Source organism: Bombina bombina, chromosome 4 (genome assembly GCF_027579735.1).
Source record: "Bombina bombina isolate aBomBom1 chromosome 4, aBomBom1.pri, whole genome shotgun sequence".
Taxonomy (NCBI): domain Eukaryota; kingdom Metazoa; phylum Chordata; class Amphibia; order Anura; family Bombinatoridae; genus Bombina; species Bombina bombina.
The window spans coordinates 9,490,906-9,509,897 of NC_069502.1; the positions used below are offsets into that span (position 1 = coordinate 9,490,906).

Consider the following 18,992-nt stretch of genomic DNA (forward strand, 5'->3'; position numbering starts at 1 on the left):
TGCACTCCTCAGTCCTTTGTGGGAAAAGCAGTGGATTTTAGTTACAACATGCTAAAATCATCTTCCTCCCTGTAGAAATCTTCATCTCCTTTCTACTAGAGAGTAAATAGTACACACCGGTACCATTTAAAATAACAAACTCTTGCTTGTAGAAAACATAATTTATGCTTACCTGATAAATTTCTTTCTCCTGTAGTGTGGTCAGTCCACGGGTCATCATTACTTCTGGGATATTAACTCCTCCCCAACAGGAAGTGCAAGAGGATCACCCAGCAGAGCTGCTATATAGCTCCTCCCCTCTACGTCACACCCAGTCATTCGACCAAGAACCAACGAGAAAGGAGAAGCTAAAGGGTGCAGTGGTGACTGGAGTATAATTTAAAAATTTAGACCTGCCATAAAAAACAGGGCGGGCCGTGGACTGACCACACTACAGGAGAAAGAAATTTATCAGGTAAGCATAAATTATGTTTTCTCCTGTTAAGTGTGGTCAGTCCACGGGTCATCATTACTTCTGGGATACCAATACCAAAGCAAAAGTACACGGATGACGGGAGGGACAGGCAGGATCTTTATACAGAAGGAACCACTGCCTGAAGAACCTTTCTCCCAAAAATAGCCTCCGAAGAAGCAAAAGTGTCAAATTTGTAAAATTTGGAAAAAGTATGAAGCGAAGACCAAGTTGCAGCCTTGCAAATCTGTTCAACAGAGGCCTCATTCTTAAAGGCCCAAGTGGAAGCCACAGCTCTAGTGGAATGAGCTGTAATTCTTTCAGGAGGCTGCTGTCCAGCAGTCTCATAAGCTAAACGTATTATGCTACGAAGCCAAAAAGAGAGAGAGGTAGCAGAAGCTTTTTGACCTCTCCTCTGACCAGAATAAACGACAAACAGGGAAGACGTTTGTCGAAAGTCTTTAGTTGCCTGTAAATAGAATTTTAGGGCACGAACTACATCCAGATTGTGCAGAAGACGTTCCTTCTTTGAAGAAGGATTTGGACACAAGGATGGAACAACAATCTCTTGATTGATATTCCTGTTAGTGACTACCTTAGGTAAGAACCCAGGTTTAGTACGCAGAACTACCTTATCCGAGTGAAAAATCAGATAAGGAGAATCACAATGTAAGGCTGATAACTCAGAGACTCTACGAGCCGAGGAAATAGCCATTAAGAACAGAACTTTCCAAGATAACAACTTTATATCAATGGAATGGAGGGGTTCAAACGGAACGCCCTGTAAAACGTTAAGAACAAGGTTTAAACTCCATGGCGGAGCAACAGTTTTAAACACAGGCTTAATCCTGGCCAAAGCCTGACAAAAAGCCTGAACGTCTGGAACTTCTGACAGACGTTTGTGTAACAGAATGGACAGAGCTGAGATCTGTCCCTTTAAGGAACTAGCGGATAAACCCTTTTCTAAACCTTCTTGTAGAAAAGACAATATCCTAGGAATCCTAACCTTACTCCAAGAGTAACCTTTGGATTCACACCAATATAGGTATTTACGCCATATCTTATGGTAAATCTTTCTGGTAACAGGCTTCCTAGCCTGTATTAAGGTATCAATTACTGACTCAGAAAATCCACGTTTTGATAAAATCAAGCGTTCAATTTCCAGGCAGTCAGCTTCAGAGAAATTAGATTTTGATGTTTGAAGGGACCCTGAACCAGAAGGTCCTGTCTCAGAGGCAGAGACCAAGGTGGACAGGATGACATGTCCACTAGATCTGCATACCAGGTCCTGCGTGGCCACGCAGGCGCTATTAGAATCACTGATGCTTTCTCCTGTTTGATCCTGGCAATCAATCGAGGAAGCATCGGGAAGGGTGGGAACACATAAGCCTTCCCGAAGGTCCAAGGTGCTGTCAAAGCATCCACCAGGGCCGCTCCCGGATCCCTGGATCTGGACCCGTAACAAGGAAGCTTGGCGTTCTGTCGAGACGCCATGAGATCTATTTCTGGTTTGCCCCAACGTCGAAGTATTTGGGCAAAGACTTCCGGATGAAGTTCCCACTCCCCCGGATGAAAAGTCTGACGACTTAGGAAATCCGCCTCCCAGTTCTCCACTCCCGGAATGTGGATTGCTGATAGGTGGCAAGAGTGAGACTCTGCCCAGCAAATTATCTTTGATACTTCCATCATCGCTAGGGAGCTTCTTGTCCCTCCTTGATGGTTGATGTAAGCTACAGTCGTGATGTTGTCCGACTGAAACCTGATGAACCCCCGCGTTGTTAACTGGGGCCAAGCCAGAAGGGCATTGAGAACTGCTCTCAATTCCAGAATGTTTATTGGCAGGAGACTCTCCTCCTGAGTCCAAGATCCCTGAGCCTTCAGGGAATTCCAGACAGCGCCCCAACCTAGCAGGCTGGCGTCTGTTGTTACAATCGTCCAATCTGGCCTGCTGAATGGCATCCCCCTGGACAGATGTGGTCGAGAAAGCCACCATAGAAGAGAATTTCTGGTCTCTTGATCCAGATTCAGAGTAGGGGACAAATCTGAGTAATCCCCATTCCACTGACTTAGCATGCACAATTGCAGCGGTCTGAGGTGTAGGCGTGCAAAAGGAACTATGTCCATTGCCGCTACCATTAAGCCGATCACCTCCATGCATTGAGCCACTGACGGGTGTTGAATGGAATGAAGGACACGGCAAGTGTTTTGAAGCTTTGTTAACCTGTCTTCTGTCAGGTAGATCTTCATTTCTACAGAGTCTATAAGAGTCCCCAAGAAGGGAACTCTTGTGAGTGGAAAAAGAGAACTCTTCTTTTCGTTTACCTTCCACCCATGCGACCTTAGAAATGCCAGTACTAACTCTGTATGAGACTTGGCAGTTTGAAAGCTTGAAGCTTGTATCAGAATGTCGTCTAGGTAGGGAGCTACCGAAATTCCTCGCGGTCTTAGCACCGCCAGAAGAGCCCCCAGAACATTTGTGAAGATTCTTGGAGCCGTAGCCAACCCGAATGGAAGAGCTACAAACTGGTAATGCCTGTCTAGGAAGGCAAACCTTAGGTACCGGTGATGATCCCTGTGAATCGGTATGTGAAGGTAAGCATCCTTTAAATCCACTGTGGTCATGTACTGACCCTTTTGGATCATGGGTAGAATTGTCCGAATAGTTTCCATTTTGAAGGATGGAACTCTTAGGAATTTGTTTAAGATCTTTAAATCCAAGATTGGTCTGAAGGTTCCTTCTTTTTTGGGAACCACAAACAGATTTGAGTAAAATCCCTGTCCGTGTTCCGACCGCGGAACCGGATGGATCACTCCCATTAGTAACAGATCTTGTACGCAGCGTATAAACGCCTCCTTCTTTATTTGGTTTGTTGACAACCTTGACAGATGGAATCTCCCCTTTGGGGGAGAGGATTTGAAGTCCAGAAGATATCCCTGAGATATGATCTCTAGCGTCCAGGGATCCTGGACATCTCTTGCCCAAGCCTGGGCGAAGAGAGAAAGTCTGCCCCCCACTAGATCCGTTCCCGGATCGGGGGCCCTCAATTCATGCTGTCTTAGGGGCAGCAGCAGGTTTTCTGGCCTGCTTGCCCTTGTTCCAGGACTGGTTAGGTCTCCAGCCTTGTCTGTAACGAGCCACAGCTCCTTCCTGTTTTGGTGCAGAGGAAGTTGATGCTGCTCCTGCCTTGAAATTACGAAAGGAACGAAAATTAGACTGTCTAGCCCTAGGTTTGGCTCTGTCTTGAGGCAGGGCATGGCCTTTACCTCCTGTAATGTCAGCGATAATTTCTTTCAAACCGGGCCCGAATAAGGTCTGCCCTTTGAAAGGTATGTTAAGTAACTTAGATTTAGAAGTAACGTCAGCTGACCACGATTTTAGCCACAGAGCTCTGCGTGCCTGAATGGCGAAACCGGAATTCTTAGCCGTAAGTTTAGTTAAATGTACTACGGCATCTGAAAAAAATGAATTAGCTAGCTTAAGTGTTTTAAGCCTGTTTGAAATTTCTTCGATAGTAATTGAGTCAAGAGTCTCTTCCAGGGACTCGGACCAAAAAGCGGCCGCGGCCGTGACAGACGCAATACATGCAAGGGGTTGCAATATAAAACCTTGTTGAACAAACATTTTCTTAAGGTAACCCTCTAATTTTTTATCCATTGGATCTGAAAATGCACAGCTATCCTCCACCGGGATAGTGGTACGCTTAGCCAGAGTAGAAACCGCTCCCTCCACCTTAGGGATCGTCTGCCATAAGTCCCGTGTGGTGGCGTCTATTGGGAACATCTTTCTAAATACAGGAGGGGGGGAAAAGGGTACACCGGGCCTATCCCACTCCTTAGTAATTATCTCTGTAAGCCTCTTAGGTATACGAAATACGTCAGTACTCGCCGGTACCGCATAGTATCTATCCAGCCTACATAATTTCTCTGGGATTGCAACGGTGTTACAATCATTCAGAGCTGCTAATACCTCCCCTAGCAGAACGCGGAGGTTTTCAAGCTTAAACTTAAAATTAGAAATGTCTGAGTCCACTCTATTGGGATCAGAACCGTCACCTGCAGATTGAAGCTCTCTGTCCCCATGTTCCGCATACTGTGACCCAGTATCTGACATGGCCCTAGTATTATCAGCGCACTCTGTTCTCATCCCAGAGTGGTCACGCTTCCCTCTAAGTTCTGGTAATTTAGACAAAACTTCAGTCATAACATTAGCCATGTCCTGCAATGTGATTTGTAATGGCCACCCTGAAGTACTCGGCGTTACCATATCACGCACCTCCCGAGCGGGAGATGCAGGTACTGACACGTGAGGGGAGTTAGTCGGCATAACTTTCCTCTCGTTGTCTGGTGAATGATGTTCAATTTGTACAGATTGACTTTTATTTAAAGTAGCATCAATGCAATTAGTACATAAATTTCTATTGGGCTCCACTTTGGCTTTAGCACATATAGCACAGAGATATTCCTCTGAGTCAGACATGTTAAACACACTAGCAAACAAACCAGCAACTTGGAAATACTTTTCAATTTAATTTTCAATAGGATGAAAAAACGTACTGTGCCTTTAAGAAGCACAGAAAATTATGACAGTTGAGTAACAATGAAACTGATAAACTATAATCAAATTCTTTCCGTTAAAAATACAAATTTAGCAAAGGATTGCCCCCATTAGCAATGGATAACTAACCCTTAAATAGCAGAAAAAATATACAGAATATAACGTTTTTTATCACAGTCAAGCACTATCTCACAGGTCTGCTGTGAGTGATTACCTCCCTCAAAATAACTTTTGAAGACCCTTGAGCTCTGTAGAGACGAACCGGATCATGCAGGGAAGAAAAACAGACTTGTGACTGAATTCCTGATGCGTAGTAAAAGCGCCAAATTAAGCCCCTCCCCCTCACACACAACAGTGAGGGAGATCAGTAAACTGTCAAACTAAATAAAATGCCCGCCAAGTGGATAATTAGTGCCCAACACAATTTTTCACCCAGTACCTCAGGAAATTAAACGATTTAACATGCCAGCAAAACGTTTAACCTGATAATAAATTGTCACAGAAAACCTACTGCTAGCCGTTCTCACTGCAATATAGGCTAAGGTTTATTCATACAGTATCATTCCAGTGAAGTGCCATTCCCCAGAATACTGAAGTGAAAATATACATACATGACAGCCTGATACCAGTTGCTACTACTGCATTTAAGGCTGAACTTACTTTATATAGGTATTTGCAGTATTTTCTAGTCAATTCCATTCTCAGAAAATAATATGCTGCTACATACCTCTTTGCAGGTGAACCTGCCCGCTGTCCCCTGATCTGAAGTATACCTCACCCCTCAGATGGCCGAGAACAGCAACATGATCTTAACTACTCCGGTTAAAATCATATAGAAACTCAGGTAGATTCTTCTTCAAATTCTCCCTGAGAATGAACAACACACTCCGGTGCTGTTTTAAAATAACAAACTTTTGATTGAAGTCATAAAAACTAAGTAAAATCACCACAGTCCTCTCACACATCCTATCTATTAGTTGGGTGCAAGAGAATGACTGGGTGTGACGTAGAGGGGAGGAGCTATATAGCAGCTCTGCTGGGTGATCCTCTTGCACTTCCTGTTGGGGAGGAGTTAATATCCCAGAAGTAATGATGACCCGTGGACTGACCACACTTAACAGGAGAAATTAAAAACTACATTTTTTCCACCACATTCACTTTACCCTTCCGATTGCTTAGAGCCGGCAAAGAGAATGACTGGGGGGTGGAGCTAGAGGGGGAGCTATATGGACAGCTCTGCTGTGTGCTCTCTTTGCCACTTCCTGTTGGGAAGGAGAATATCCCACAAGTAAAGGATGAATCCGTGGACTCAATACATCTTACAAGATAAAAGGGATACTCCGTCTCTCCCACTCCTTAGCAATGATCTCAGAAGCTTGGTCTGGAACCGGAAACACCTCAATTGAGGAAGGTACCTCAAAATACTTGTTTAGCTTACTGGATTTCTTAGGAATAACAGTGACCATGGAGTCGCTGTCATCCAATGTAGCTAAAACCACCTTAAAGTAGCAGACAAAGGTGTTCTAGCTTAAACCTGAAGGATACCACTTCAGTATAAGCAAGAGGAATTACACTGTCAGAATCTGAAATTTCACCTTCAGATGCTACTACGGTATCCCCCTCCTCAGGCTTCTGGGAGGGTGCATCCGCAATAGGAATAACTGCGTCAGAAACCTCCTTTAAGTTCATATAGTGCCCACTTTTTCTGAGTGATACAGAAATAATTAAAGTAAGCACTTATCTGACCAATGCCCGACAGCAAGGCATCTCACTCGGCTTGAGAGGTCCTCTCCCTCACATAGGCCTGTGGAACAAAAGAGACTGAGTATTTCCCCTCAGGTTTTCACAATTAGGGCAGCAGACAATATATGAGAGGCGCAGTGAGAATTATGTCTCACCAGTTCTCATTGCGCTAAAGCCACCACTGCTCTACTGAAGAGACTGATGTGGACTACGGCTACACCCTAGGACAAAGCAGCACAATCTTGCACCACTTTAATAATAATAAACTCTTGATTGAAGAATCTAAAATAACACCTAACTTTACCCACTTCCTAGCACTAACATAGGCAAAGAGAATTACTGGGTTGGGAGGGAAGAGAGGTGATATTTAACAGCTTTGCTGTGGTGCTCTTTGCCGCCTCCTGCAGGGCAGGATTGGTATTCCCCAATAATAATTAAGATGATCCGTAGACTCATCGTGTCATTAAAAAAAAAAAAAAAGAACACAGTAACCAACTCTGGCTTTCCACAAAGGGGTAGCAAACTGTTAAACGTAAAGCAAAGACTTCCTCTCCACCTTTTAACTGCTAAAAGCCACCACTACTCTTACTCAAGAGATTGACATGGACACAGCTAGACCCCAATCCTTGCTTGCAGGGAAAAGTACCCATAAAAGGATTAAATCTTCAGACACCAACTTTGCACATCCTCCATTGACAGAGGCAAAGAGAATGACTGGGGGTTATGGGTAAGGCAGTTACACTTAACAGCTTTACTGGAGTGCTCTTTGCCTCCTCCTGCTGGCCAGGAGTTGAATATCCCACTAGTAATTGGAATGACGTCGTCGACTCTTCATATCAAAGGAAATAAATTTTAATTTGGAAAAACATCTATGACAAAAAGCCTGTAAATACTTATCCATTATAAGCACAACAGGGCAGCAAATCTTATAAACAGAAAGTCTCCAACCAATGATATTAGCATAACAACCAATCAAATCTCAGCAAAGCTAAAGCACGTCACAAACAAGCAGATGAGAATAGCAAACAGAACAGTCTGTGCACGAGACATCAAAACTTACCGACAACTTGGCAATAGGTTCCCTGCTGGAGTCTGGAGAGTCCTGTGGAGAAGGTGAAATAATAAACAGAGAGGCAGAAAGTGAGAGAAAAAACAAAAATGTATGCTTACCTGATAAATTTATTTCTTGACATGGTGAGTCCACGGATCATCATTAATTACTGTTGGGAATATCACTCCTGGCCAGCAGGAGGCGTCAAAGAGCACCACAGCAAAGCTGTTAAAGGGACACTGAACCCAAAATGTTTCTTTTGTGATTCAGATAGAGCATGCAATTTTAAGTAACTTTCTAATTTACTCTTATTATCAATGTTTCTTCGTTCTCTTGCTATCTTTATATAAAAAAGAAGGCATCTAAGCTTTTTTCTTGGTTCAGCACTCTGGACAGCAGTTTTTGATTGGTGGATGAATTTATCCACCAATCAGCAAGGACAACCTAGGTTGTTCAGCAAAAATGGGCCGGCATCTAAACTTACATTCTTGCATTTCAAATAAAGATACTAAGAGAATAAGGAACATTTGATAATAGGAGTAAATTACAAAGTTGCTTAAAATTGCATGCTCTATCTGAATCACAAAAGAAAAAATTTGGGTTCAGTGTCTCTTTAAGTATCACTTCCCCTACACACAATCCCCAGTCATTTGACCGAAGGAAAAGGAGGAAAGGAAGCAACACAAGGTGCTGAGGTTTACAAAACAAAAAGACTGTCCGAAAAAAAACCCAGGGCGGGCCGTGGACTCACCGTGTCAAGAAATAAATAAATCAGGTAAGCATGAATTTAGTTTTCTTTCTAATGACACGGTGAGTCCACGGATCATCAATTACTATTGGGAATCAATACCCAAGCTAGAGGACACAGATGATAAGGGAGGGACAAGATAGGGAACCTAAACAGAAGGCACCACCTCTTGAAGAAACTTTTTCCCAAAAGAAGCCTCAGCCGAGGCAAAAGTATCAAATTTATAGAATTTTCGAAAAATTGTGTAGAGAGGACCAAGTTGCAGCCTTGCAAATCTGTTCCACAGAAGCCTCATTTTTGAAGGCCCAGGAAGAAGAAACAGCCCTCGTGGAATGAGCCGTGATTCTCTCAGGAGGCTGCTGTCCAGCAGTTTCATAGGCCAAGCGAATTATACTCTTCAGCCACAGAGAAAGAAGTAGCCGTAGCTTTCTGACCCTTGCGTTTCCCAGAGAAAATGACAAAGCAGAAGAATGGCAAAAATCCTTAGTGGCCTGCAAATAGTATTTCAACGCACCCACCACATCTAGGTTGTGCAGTAAACGCTCTTTATGAGAAGAAGGGTTAGGACACAAATAAGGAACAACGATTTCTTGGTTAATATTCCTATCTGAAAACACCTTAGGAAGGAAACCTAACTTAGTACGCAGAACCACCTTATCCGAATGAAATATAAGGTAAGGGGATTCACACTGCAACGCCGAGAGTTCAGAGACTCTCCGAGCAGAAGAAATTGCCTACAAGAAACAAAACTTTCCAAGATAACATCTTAAAATCTAAGGAATGCATAGGCTCAAACGGAGCCTGCTGAAGAACTTTAAGAACAAGGTTGAGACTCCAGGGAGGAGTAACAGGTTTGAACACAGGCCTGATTCTGACCAAGGCCTGAAAGAAGGATTGCACCTCTGGCACATCCGCCAGACCTTTATGCAAAAATATAGACAAGGCAGATATTTGACCCTTCAAAGTACCAAGGACAAAATACTAGGAATTCTGACTCTACTCCATGAGAACCCCTTGGATTCACACCAGACCAGATATTTGCGCCATATCTTATGGTAAATCTTTCTAGTCACAGGCTTACGAGCCTGGATCAAGGTCTCAATGACAGACTCCGAAAACCTGAGCTTATATAAAATTAAGCATTCAATCTACAAGCAGTCAGCTTCAGAGAAACAAGATTTGGATGAAGGAAGGGCCCTTGAAGTAGAAGGTCCTTCCTCAGTGGCAGTCTCCAAGGTGGAAGAGATGACATCTCAACTAGGTCCACATACCAGATCCTGCGAGGCCACGCCGGTGCAATGAGGATCACCAACGCCCTCTCCTGTTTGATTCGAGCAATGACCCATGGAAGGAGAGCAAACGGAGGAAATAGGTATGCTAGACTGAAATTCCAAGGAACCGCCAGGGCATCTATCAGTACAGCCTGAGGATCCCTTGACCTCGACCCGTACCTCGGGAGCTTGGCATTCTGTTGAGATGCCATGAGATCCAGCTCCGGCTGTCCCCATTTAAGGATTAAAAAGGAAAACACCTTCGGGTGGAGTTTCCACTCCCCCGGGTGAAAGGTCTATCTGCTCAGAAAATCCGCTTCCCAATTGTTCACTCCTGGAATGTGGATCGCAGATAGACAGCAGTTGTGGGTCTCCGCCCACTGAATAATTTCGGCTACCTCTGTCATGGCCAAGGAACTCCGAGTTTCTCCCTGATGGTTGATGTAAGCCACTGAAGTTATGTTGTCCGACTAGAACCTAATAAACCGGGCTGAAGCTAACTGAGGCCAGGCCAGAAGAGCATTGAAGATTGCCCTCAGCTCTAGGATGTTTATGGGGATAACTGACTCATCCCGAGTCCATAGACCCTAAGCCTTTAACGAGCCCCGGACTGCTCCCCATCCCAGCAGGCTGGCATCCGTGGTCACAATCACCCAGGTAGGTCTGCGGAAGCAGGTTCCCTGGGAGAGATGTTCCTGAGACAACCACCACAGAAGAGAATCTCTTGTCGCCTAATCCAGTTCTAATCGTGGAGACAGATCCGCATAATACCCGTTCCATTGTCTGAGCATGTATAACTGCAGAGGTCTGAGATGGAACCGAGCAAATGGAATGTCTATGGCAGCTACCATCAGACCAATTACCTTCATACATTGGGCCACTGACGGCCGAGGAGAGGACTGAAGGGCAAGACAAGAGTCGAAGATCTTTGTTTTTCTGACCTCAGAAATATTTTCATTGATAGGGAATCTATTATGGTTCCCAAGAACACTACCCTTGTAGCTGGAATCAAGAAACATTTTCCCAAATTCACCCTCTATCCATGGGAGCAGAGAAAAAAAAAAAAAAGACAACAAGATCTCCGCATGGGAGTTTGCTTGCTGAAAAGACGGCGTCTGAACGAGAATGTCAGCTAGATAAGGCGCCACTGCAACGCCCCGCAATCGGAGCACCGCCAACAGAGTTCCCAAGATCTTTGAGAAAATTCTGGGAGCTGTGGCAAGGCCAAATGGAAGAGCCACAAACTGGAAGTGTTTGTTTAGAAACGCAAACCTCAGAAACTTATGATGATCCCTGTGGATGGGAACATGAAGGTACGCATCCTTTAGGTCTACGGTTGTCATGAACTGACCCTCTTGAACCAAGGGAAGAATGGAACGAATAGTTTCCATCTTGAAGGACGGTACTCTGAGAAACTTGTTTAGACTTTTGAGGTCTAAAATCGGTCTGAAAGTTCCCTCTTTTTTGGGAGCCACAAACAGATTGGAGTAAAATCCCAGACCCTGTTCCTGCATTGGAACAGGAACTATCACTCCCAGGGCGGAAAGATCCCAAACACAATGTAAGAACACCTCTCTTTTTGTCTGGTCTACAGATAATCTTGAGAGGAGGAAACTGTCCCTGGGAGGAAAGGTATTGAACTCTAGTTTGTATACCTGGGACACGATGTCCTCCGCCCAGGTATACGGAACATACCGAAACCAGGCTTGAGCGAAGTGAGAAAGTCTGCCCCCAACAAGATCCGCTCCGGGGTCGGGGACAGACCCTTGATGCTGACTTTGAATCATTTGCAGGCTTTTTAGATTGCTTCCCCTTGTTCCAAGACTGATTGGACTTCCAGGAAGGCTTGGACTGTTCCTGCTTGGACTAGGCTTACCTTTAAAGTTTCGAAAGGAACGAAAATTACTTTGACGCCCTTTCTGTTTATTCCTCTTATCCTGAGGGAGGAAATGTCCTTTTCCTCCCGTAACAAGGTCTTACCCTTGTAAGGATTCCCCAAATGTTTGGACTTGGATGAAACATCCGCAGACCAGGATATCAACCATAAGGCTCTGCGGGGCAGTACAGCAATGCCAGAAATCTTTGCTCCCAACTTAATGACTTGTAAAGAAGCATCCGTGATAAAGGAATTGGTCAACTTAAGAGCCTTAATCCTATCTTGGATTTCCTCAAGAGGAGTATCTGAATAGAATCAGACAATGCATCAAACCAGTAGGCTGCCGCGCTGGTGACAGTAGCAATACACACCACAGGCTGCCATTGCAAATCCTGGTGAACATACATCTTCTTTAGTAACGCCTCAAACTTCTTATCCATAGGATCCTTAAAGGAACAGCTATACTATATGGGAATAGCGTTTCTCTTAGCCAAAGTGGAAATCGCACCATCAACCTTGGGGACCGTTTGCCAAGACTCCTTAATAGAGTCAGCTATAAGAAACATTTTCTTAAAAATTGGGGATGGAGAAAAAGGAAGACCAGGTCTCTCCCACTCCCGTGCAATAATCTGTGTAGCACGGTCTGGTACCGGGAAAACCTCCACTGCGGAGGGTACATCAAAGTACTTGTTAGTAGACTTCTTAGGGTTGACTACGACAGTCGTATCGGAGTCGTCCAAGGTAGCCAAAATCTCCTTAAGCAACAAACGGAGGTGTACCAGCTTAAACATGAAGGATACAACTTCAGCATCAGAAGAGGGAATTACACTGTCTGAGATCTAACCTTTAGATGCTATTGAAGTATCTTCCTCCTCAGACTTCTGGGAGGGAACACTCTGAATAGCCACGACTGTGTCAGAAACCTTACTCACGGATTCTTTACATTTCCTTTTGTGCTTTCCCTGCAGCATGGGAAAAGCAGACAGCGCATCAGCAGAGGATATTTGGGTAGCAATGTCTTGCAAAGTAACTTCCCAGTGTGAGAGAAAACGCAGGGCACTGCATGAGTAGATGACAAAGGTTGGGATGCTTGAGGAGAAAGCTGCGGCATATCTGTAACAGGAGGCCCCTGAACAGCATCCGCCTTAGATAATGATGGCTCAGAATCAAAAAGTCTATCCCTGTAATGCAATGTTCTTTCAATACATGAAGAACAAAAAGGGATTGGTGGTCCCACCTGGGAGTCAAAACACAAGCTACATGTAACATGACTCTTGGTCCATCTTTAACCAGTAATCAAAGAGAAAAATAAAACTGCAAAACAGGCAAAGAGAATGACTGGGGTTTGTGGGAAGGGATGTGATACTTAACAGCTTTGCTGTGGTGCTTTTTACCTCCTCCTGCTGGCCAGGAGTGATATTCCCAACAGTAATTAATGCTGATCCGTGGACTCACTGTGTCATTATAAAGAAAAGATACGAGACGGATTGCTTAGAAAATGGGAAAGCACAGGCAGATGTACAGCGAGAGAGCATGAGTGCAAATGATGTAGACAGATGGAAAGAGGCAAGAGAGGTGAACAGCACTAAGGGAATAAATATGAAGTGGTGCTTACCAACAGTGGTGGAGACTTAATTGCTGGCTGACTGTCTGATCGCCGCACCAAGGACGACCGACTTCTCCGCTGCATCTACAAGACAAACACGTTATACGAGTAGACTCAACAGGCGGGAAATGTCCTACCAGCATAGGGATCAGTTAGAGTTACAGTCTCCAGGATTGGTCTGAGCAGCAGGAAAGGAGTCAGCCCAGTGATGCTGTATTGGTCAGTGTGCAGTGGGTGTGGTTCTAGTCCAGTGATGCTATATTGGTCAGTGCAGTGGGTGTGGTTATAGTCCAGTGATGCTATATTGGTCAGTGCAGTGGGTGTGGTTATAGTCCAGTGATGTTGTATACATCAGTATGCAGGGGGTGTGGTTCTAGTCCAGTGATGCTGTATTGGTCAGTGTGCAGGGAGTGTGGTTCTAGCCCAGTGACACTGTATTGGTCAGTGTGCAGTGGGCGGGGTTCTAGCCCAGTGACGCAGTATTGGTCAGTGCAGTGGGTGTGGGTCTAGCCCAGTGATGATGTATTAGTCAGTGTGCAGGGTGTGTGGTTTTAGCCCAGTGATGTTGTATTGGTCAGAGTGCAGTGGGTGTGGTTCTAGCCCAGTGACGCTGTATTGGTCAGTGTGCAGGGTGTGTGGTTCTAGCCTAGTGACGCAGTATTAGTCAATGCAGGGGGTGGGGTTCTAGCCCAGTGACGAAGTATTAGTGCAGGGGGTGGGGTTCTAGCCCAGTGACGCTGTATTAGTCAATGCAGGGGGTGGGTTTCTAGCCCAGTGACGCTGTATTAGTCAGTGCAGGGGGTGGGGTTCTAGCCCAGTGACGCAGTATTAGTGCAGGGGATGGGGTTCTAGCCCAGTGACGCTGTATTAGTCAGTGCAGGGAGTGGGGGTTCTAGCCCAGTGACGCTGTATTAGTCAGTGCAGGGGGAGGGGTTCTAGCCCAGTGACGCTGTATTAGTCAGTGCAGGGAGTGGGGTTCTAGCCCAGTGACACTGTATTAGTCAGTGCAGGGGGTGGGGTTCTAGCCCAGTGACGCTGTATTAGTCAGTGCAGGGGGTGGGGTTCTAGCCCAGTGACGCTGTATTAGTCAGTGCAGGGGGTGGGGTTCTAGCCCAGTGACGCTGTATTAGTCAGTGCAGGGGGTGGGGTTCTAGCCCAGTGACGCTGTATTAGTCAGTGCAGGGGGTGGGGTTCTAGCCCAGTGACGCTGTATTAGTCAGTGCAGGGGGTGGGGTTCTAGCCCAGTGACGCTGTATTAGTCAGTGCAGGGGGTGGGGTTCTAGCCCAGTGACGCTGTATTAGTCAGTGCAGGGGGTGGGGTTCTAGTCTAACTTCTATCACTGACCTTTTTGATGCTTCCTCCATTTTTTTTCACCATCAGCTCATCCACCATAGACTGTAGACAAATGCTCATCATTATGGCCTAAGAGAGACACAAATTAGTAATAATTCACTTTCACTGTGACAGGCGGCACTGATACATAACGGATATCAGTATCGGTCTCACCCTATGACATGCGGCACCGATACACAACTAATATCAGGTATAGGTCTCACCCTATGACAGGCGGCACAGATACACAACTGATATCAGGTATAGGTCTCACCCTACGACAGGCGGCACAGATACAGAACTGATATCAGGTATAGGTCTCACCCTATGACAGGCGGCACAGATACAGAACTGATATCAGGTATAGGTCTCACCATATGACTGGCGGCACAGATACACAACTGATATCAGGTATAGGTCTCACCCTATGACAGGCGGCACAGATACATAGCTGATATCAGGTATAGGTCTCACCATATGACAGGCGGCACAGATACAGAACTGATATCGGGTATAGGTCTCACCCTATGACAGACGGCACAGATATAGAACTGATATCAGGTATGGGTCTCACCCTATGACAGGCGGCACAGATACAGAACTGATATCGGGTATAGGTCTCACCCTATGACAGACGGCACAGATATAGAACCGATATCAGGTATAGGTCTCACCCTATGACAGGCGGCACAGATATAGAACTGATATCGGGTATAGGTCTCACCCTATGACAGACGGCACAGATATAGAACTGATATCAGGTATGGGTCTCACCCTATGAGAGGCGGCACAGATACATAGCTGATATCAGGTATAGGTCTCACCCTATGACAGGCGGCACAGATATAGAACTAATATCAGGTATAGGTCTCACTCTATGACAGGCGGCACAGATACATAGCTGATATCAGGTATAGGTCTCACCATATGACAGGCGGCACAGATACATAGCTGATATCAGGTATAGGTCTCACCATATGACAGGCGGCACAGATACACAACTGATATCAGTTATAGGTCTCACCATATGACAGGCGGCACAGATACAGAACTGATATCAGGTATAGGTCTCACCCTACGACAGGCGGCACAGATACATAGCTGATATCAGGTATAGGTCTCACCCTATGACAGGCGGCACAGATACACAACCAATATCAGGTATAGGTCTCACCCTATGACAGACGGCACAGATATAGAACTGATATCAGGTATAAGTCTCACCCTATGACAGGCGGCACAGATACATAGCTGATATCAGGTATAGGTCTCACCCTATGACATGCGGCACAGATATAGAACTGATATCAGGTATAGGTCTCACTGTATGACAGGCGGCACAGATACATAGCTGATATCAGTTATAGGTCTCACCATATGACAGGCGGCACAGATACATAGCTGATATCAGTTATAGGTCTCACCCTATGACAGGCGGCACAGATACATAGCTGATATCAGGTATAGGTCTCACCCTATGACAGGCGGCACAGATACACAACTGATATCAGGTATAGGTCTCACCATATGACAGGCGGCACAGATATAGAACTGATATCAGTTATAGGTCTCACCCTATGACAGGCGGCACAGATACACAACTGATATCAGGTATAGGTCTCACCCTATGACAGGCGGCACAGATACACAACTGATATCAGGTATAGGTCTCACCATATGACAGGCGGCACAGATACATAGCTGATATCAGTTATAGGTCTCACCATATGACAGGCGGCACAGATACATAGCTGATATCAGGTATAGGTCTCACCCTATGACAGGCGGCACAGATACACAACTGATATCAGGTATAGGTCTCACCATATGACAGGCGGCACAGATATAGAACTGATATCAGTTATAGGTCTCACCCTATGACAGGCGGCACAGATACACAACTGATATCAGGTATAGGTCTCACCCTATGACAGGCGGCACAGATACACAACTGATATCAGGTATAGGTCTCACCATATGACAGGCGGCACAGATACACAACTGATATCAGGTATAGGTCTCACCCTACGACAGGCGGCACAGATACATAGCTGATATTAGTTATAGGTCTCACCCTATGACAGGCGGCACAGATATAGAACTGATATCAGGTATAGGTCTCACCCTATGACAGGCGGCACAGATACACAACTGATATCAGGTATAGGTCTCACCATATGACAGGCGGAACAGATACATAGCTGATATCAGGTATAGGTCTCACCCTATGACAGGCGGCACAGATACAGAACTGATATTAGGTATAGAACTCACCCTACAAGAGTCGGCACAGATACAGAACTGATATCAGGTATAGGTCTCACCATATGACAGGCGGCACAGATACAGAACTGATATCAGGTATAGGTCTCACCCTACAAGAGGCGGCACAGATACAGAACTGATATCAGGTATAGGTCTCACCATATGACAGGCGGCACAGATACAGAACTGATATCAGGTATAGGTCTCACCCTATGACAGGCGGCACAGATATAGAACTGATATCAGGTATAGGTCTCACCATATGACAGGCGGCACAGATACAGAACTGATATCAGGTATAGGTCTCACCATATGACAGGCGGCACAGATACAGAACTGATATCAGGTATAGGTCTCACCCTATGACAGGCGGCACAGATACAGAACTGATATCAGGTATAGGTCTCACCCTACAAGAGGCGGCACAGATACAGAACTGATATCAGGTATAGGTCTCACCCTATGACAGGCGGCACAGATACAGAACTGATATCAGGTATAGAACTCACCCTACAAGAGGCGGCACAGATACAGAACTGATATCAGGTATAGGTCTCACCATATGACAGGCGGCACAGATACAGAACTGATATCAGGTATAGGTCTCACCATATGACAGGCGGCACAGATACAGAACTGATATCAGGTATAGGTCTCACCCTACAAGAGGCGGCACAGATACAGAACTGATATCAGGTATAGGTCTCACCATATGACAGGCGGCACAGATACAGAACTGATATCAGGTATAGGTCTCACCCTATGACAGGCGGCACAGATATAGAACTGATATCAGGTATAGGTCTCACCATATGACAGGCGGCACAGATACAGAACTGATATCAGGTATAGGTCTCACCATATGACAGGCGGCACAGATACAGAACTGATATCAGTTATAGGTCTCACCCTATGACAGGCGGCACAGATACAGAACTGATATCAGGTATAGGTCTCACCCTATGACAGGCGGCACAGATACAGAACTGATATCAGGTATAGGTCTCACCCTACAAGAGGCGGCACAGATACAGAACTGATATCAGGTATAAGTCTCACCATATGACAGGCGGCACAGATACAGAACTGATATCAGGTATAGGTCTCACCCTACAAGAGGCGGCACAGATACATAGCTGATATCAGTTATAGGTCTCACCCTACGACAGGCGGCACAGATACAGAACTGATATCAGGTATAGGTCTCACCCTATGACAGGCGGCACAGATACAGAACTGATATCAGGTATAGGTCTCACCCTATGACAGGCGGCACAGATATAGAACTGATATCAGGTATAGGTCTCACCATATGACAGGCGGCACAGATACAGAACTGATATCAGGTATAGGTCTCACCCTACAAGAGGCGGCACAGATACAGAACTGATATCAGGTATAGGTCTCACCCTATGACAGGCGGCACAGATATAGAACTGATATCAGGTATAGGTCTCACCATATGACAGGCGGAACAGATACATAGCTGATATCAGGTATAGGTCTCACCCTATGACAGGCGGCACAGATACAGAACTGATATCAGGTATAGGTCTCACCCTATGACAGGCGGCACAGATACAGAACTGATATCAGGTATAGGTCTCACCCTATGACAGGCGGCACAGATACAGAACTGATATCAGGTATAGGTCTCACCATATGACAGGCGGCACAGATACAGAACTGATATCAGATATAGGTCTCACCCTATGACAGGCGGCACAGATATAGAACTGATATCAGGTATAGGTCTCACCATATGACAGGCGGCACAGATACATAACTGACATCAGGTATAGGTCTCACCCTACGACAGGCGGCACAGATACATAGCTGATATCAGGTATAGGTCTCACCCTATGACAGGCGGCACAGATACAGAACTGATATCAAGTATAGGTCTCAACCTATGACAGGCGGCACAGATACAGAACTGATATCAGGTATAGGTCTCACCCTATGACAGGCGGAACAGATACATAGCTGATATCCGTTATAGGTCTCACCCTATGACAGGCGGCACAGATACATAACTGACATCAGTTATAGGTCTCACCCTATGACAGGCGGCACAGATACATAGCTGATAT

General features: G+C 45.4%; 1 protein-coding gene across 1 annotated transcript in view; it reads right to left on the reverse strand.

Annotated features, from left to right (window-relative positions):
• SNX17 (sorting nexin 17) overlaps window positions 1–18,992 on the reverse strand; it is a 182,998-nt gene that overhangs the window by 36,375 nt on the left and 127,631 nt on the right. Inside the window, exons 7-9 of the mRNA XM_053709394.1 lie at window positions 14,647–14,724; window positions 13,311–13,385; window positions 7,810–7,851 (exon numbers count right to left, since the gene is read on the reverse strand). Coding sequence (XP_053565369.1) covers window positions 7,810–7,851; window positions 13,311–13,385; window positions 14,647–14,724 — 195 coding nt within the window. The remainder of the gene's footprint in view (window positions 1–7,809; window positions 7,852–13,310; window positions 13,386–14,646; window positions 14,725–18,992) is intronic.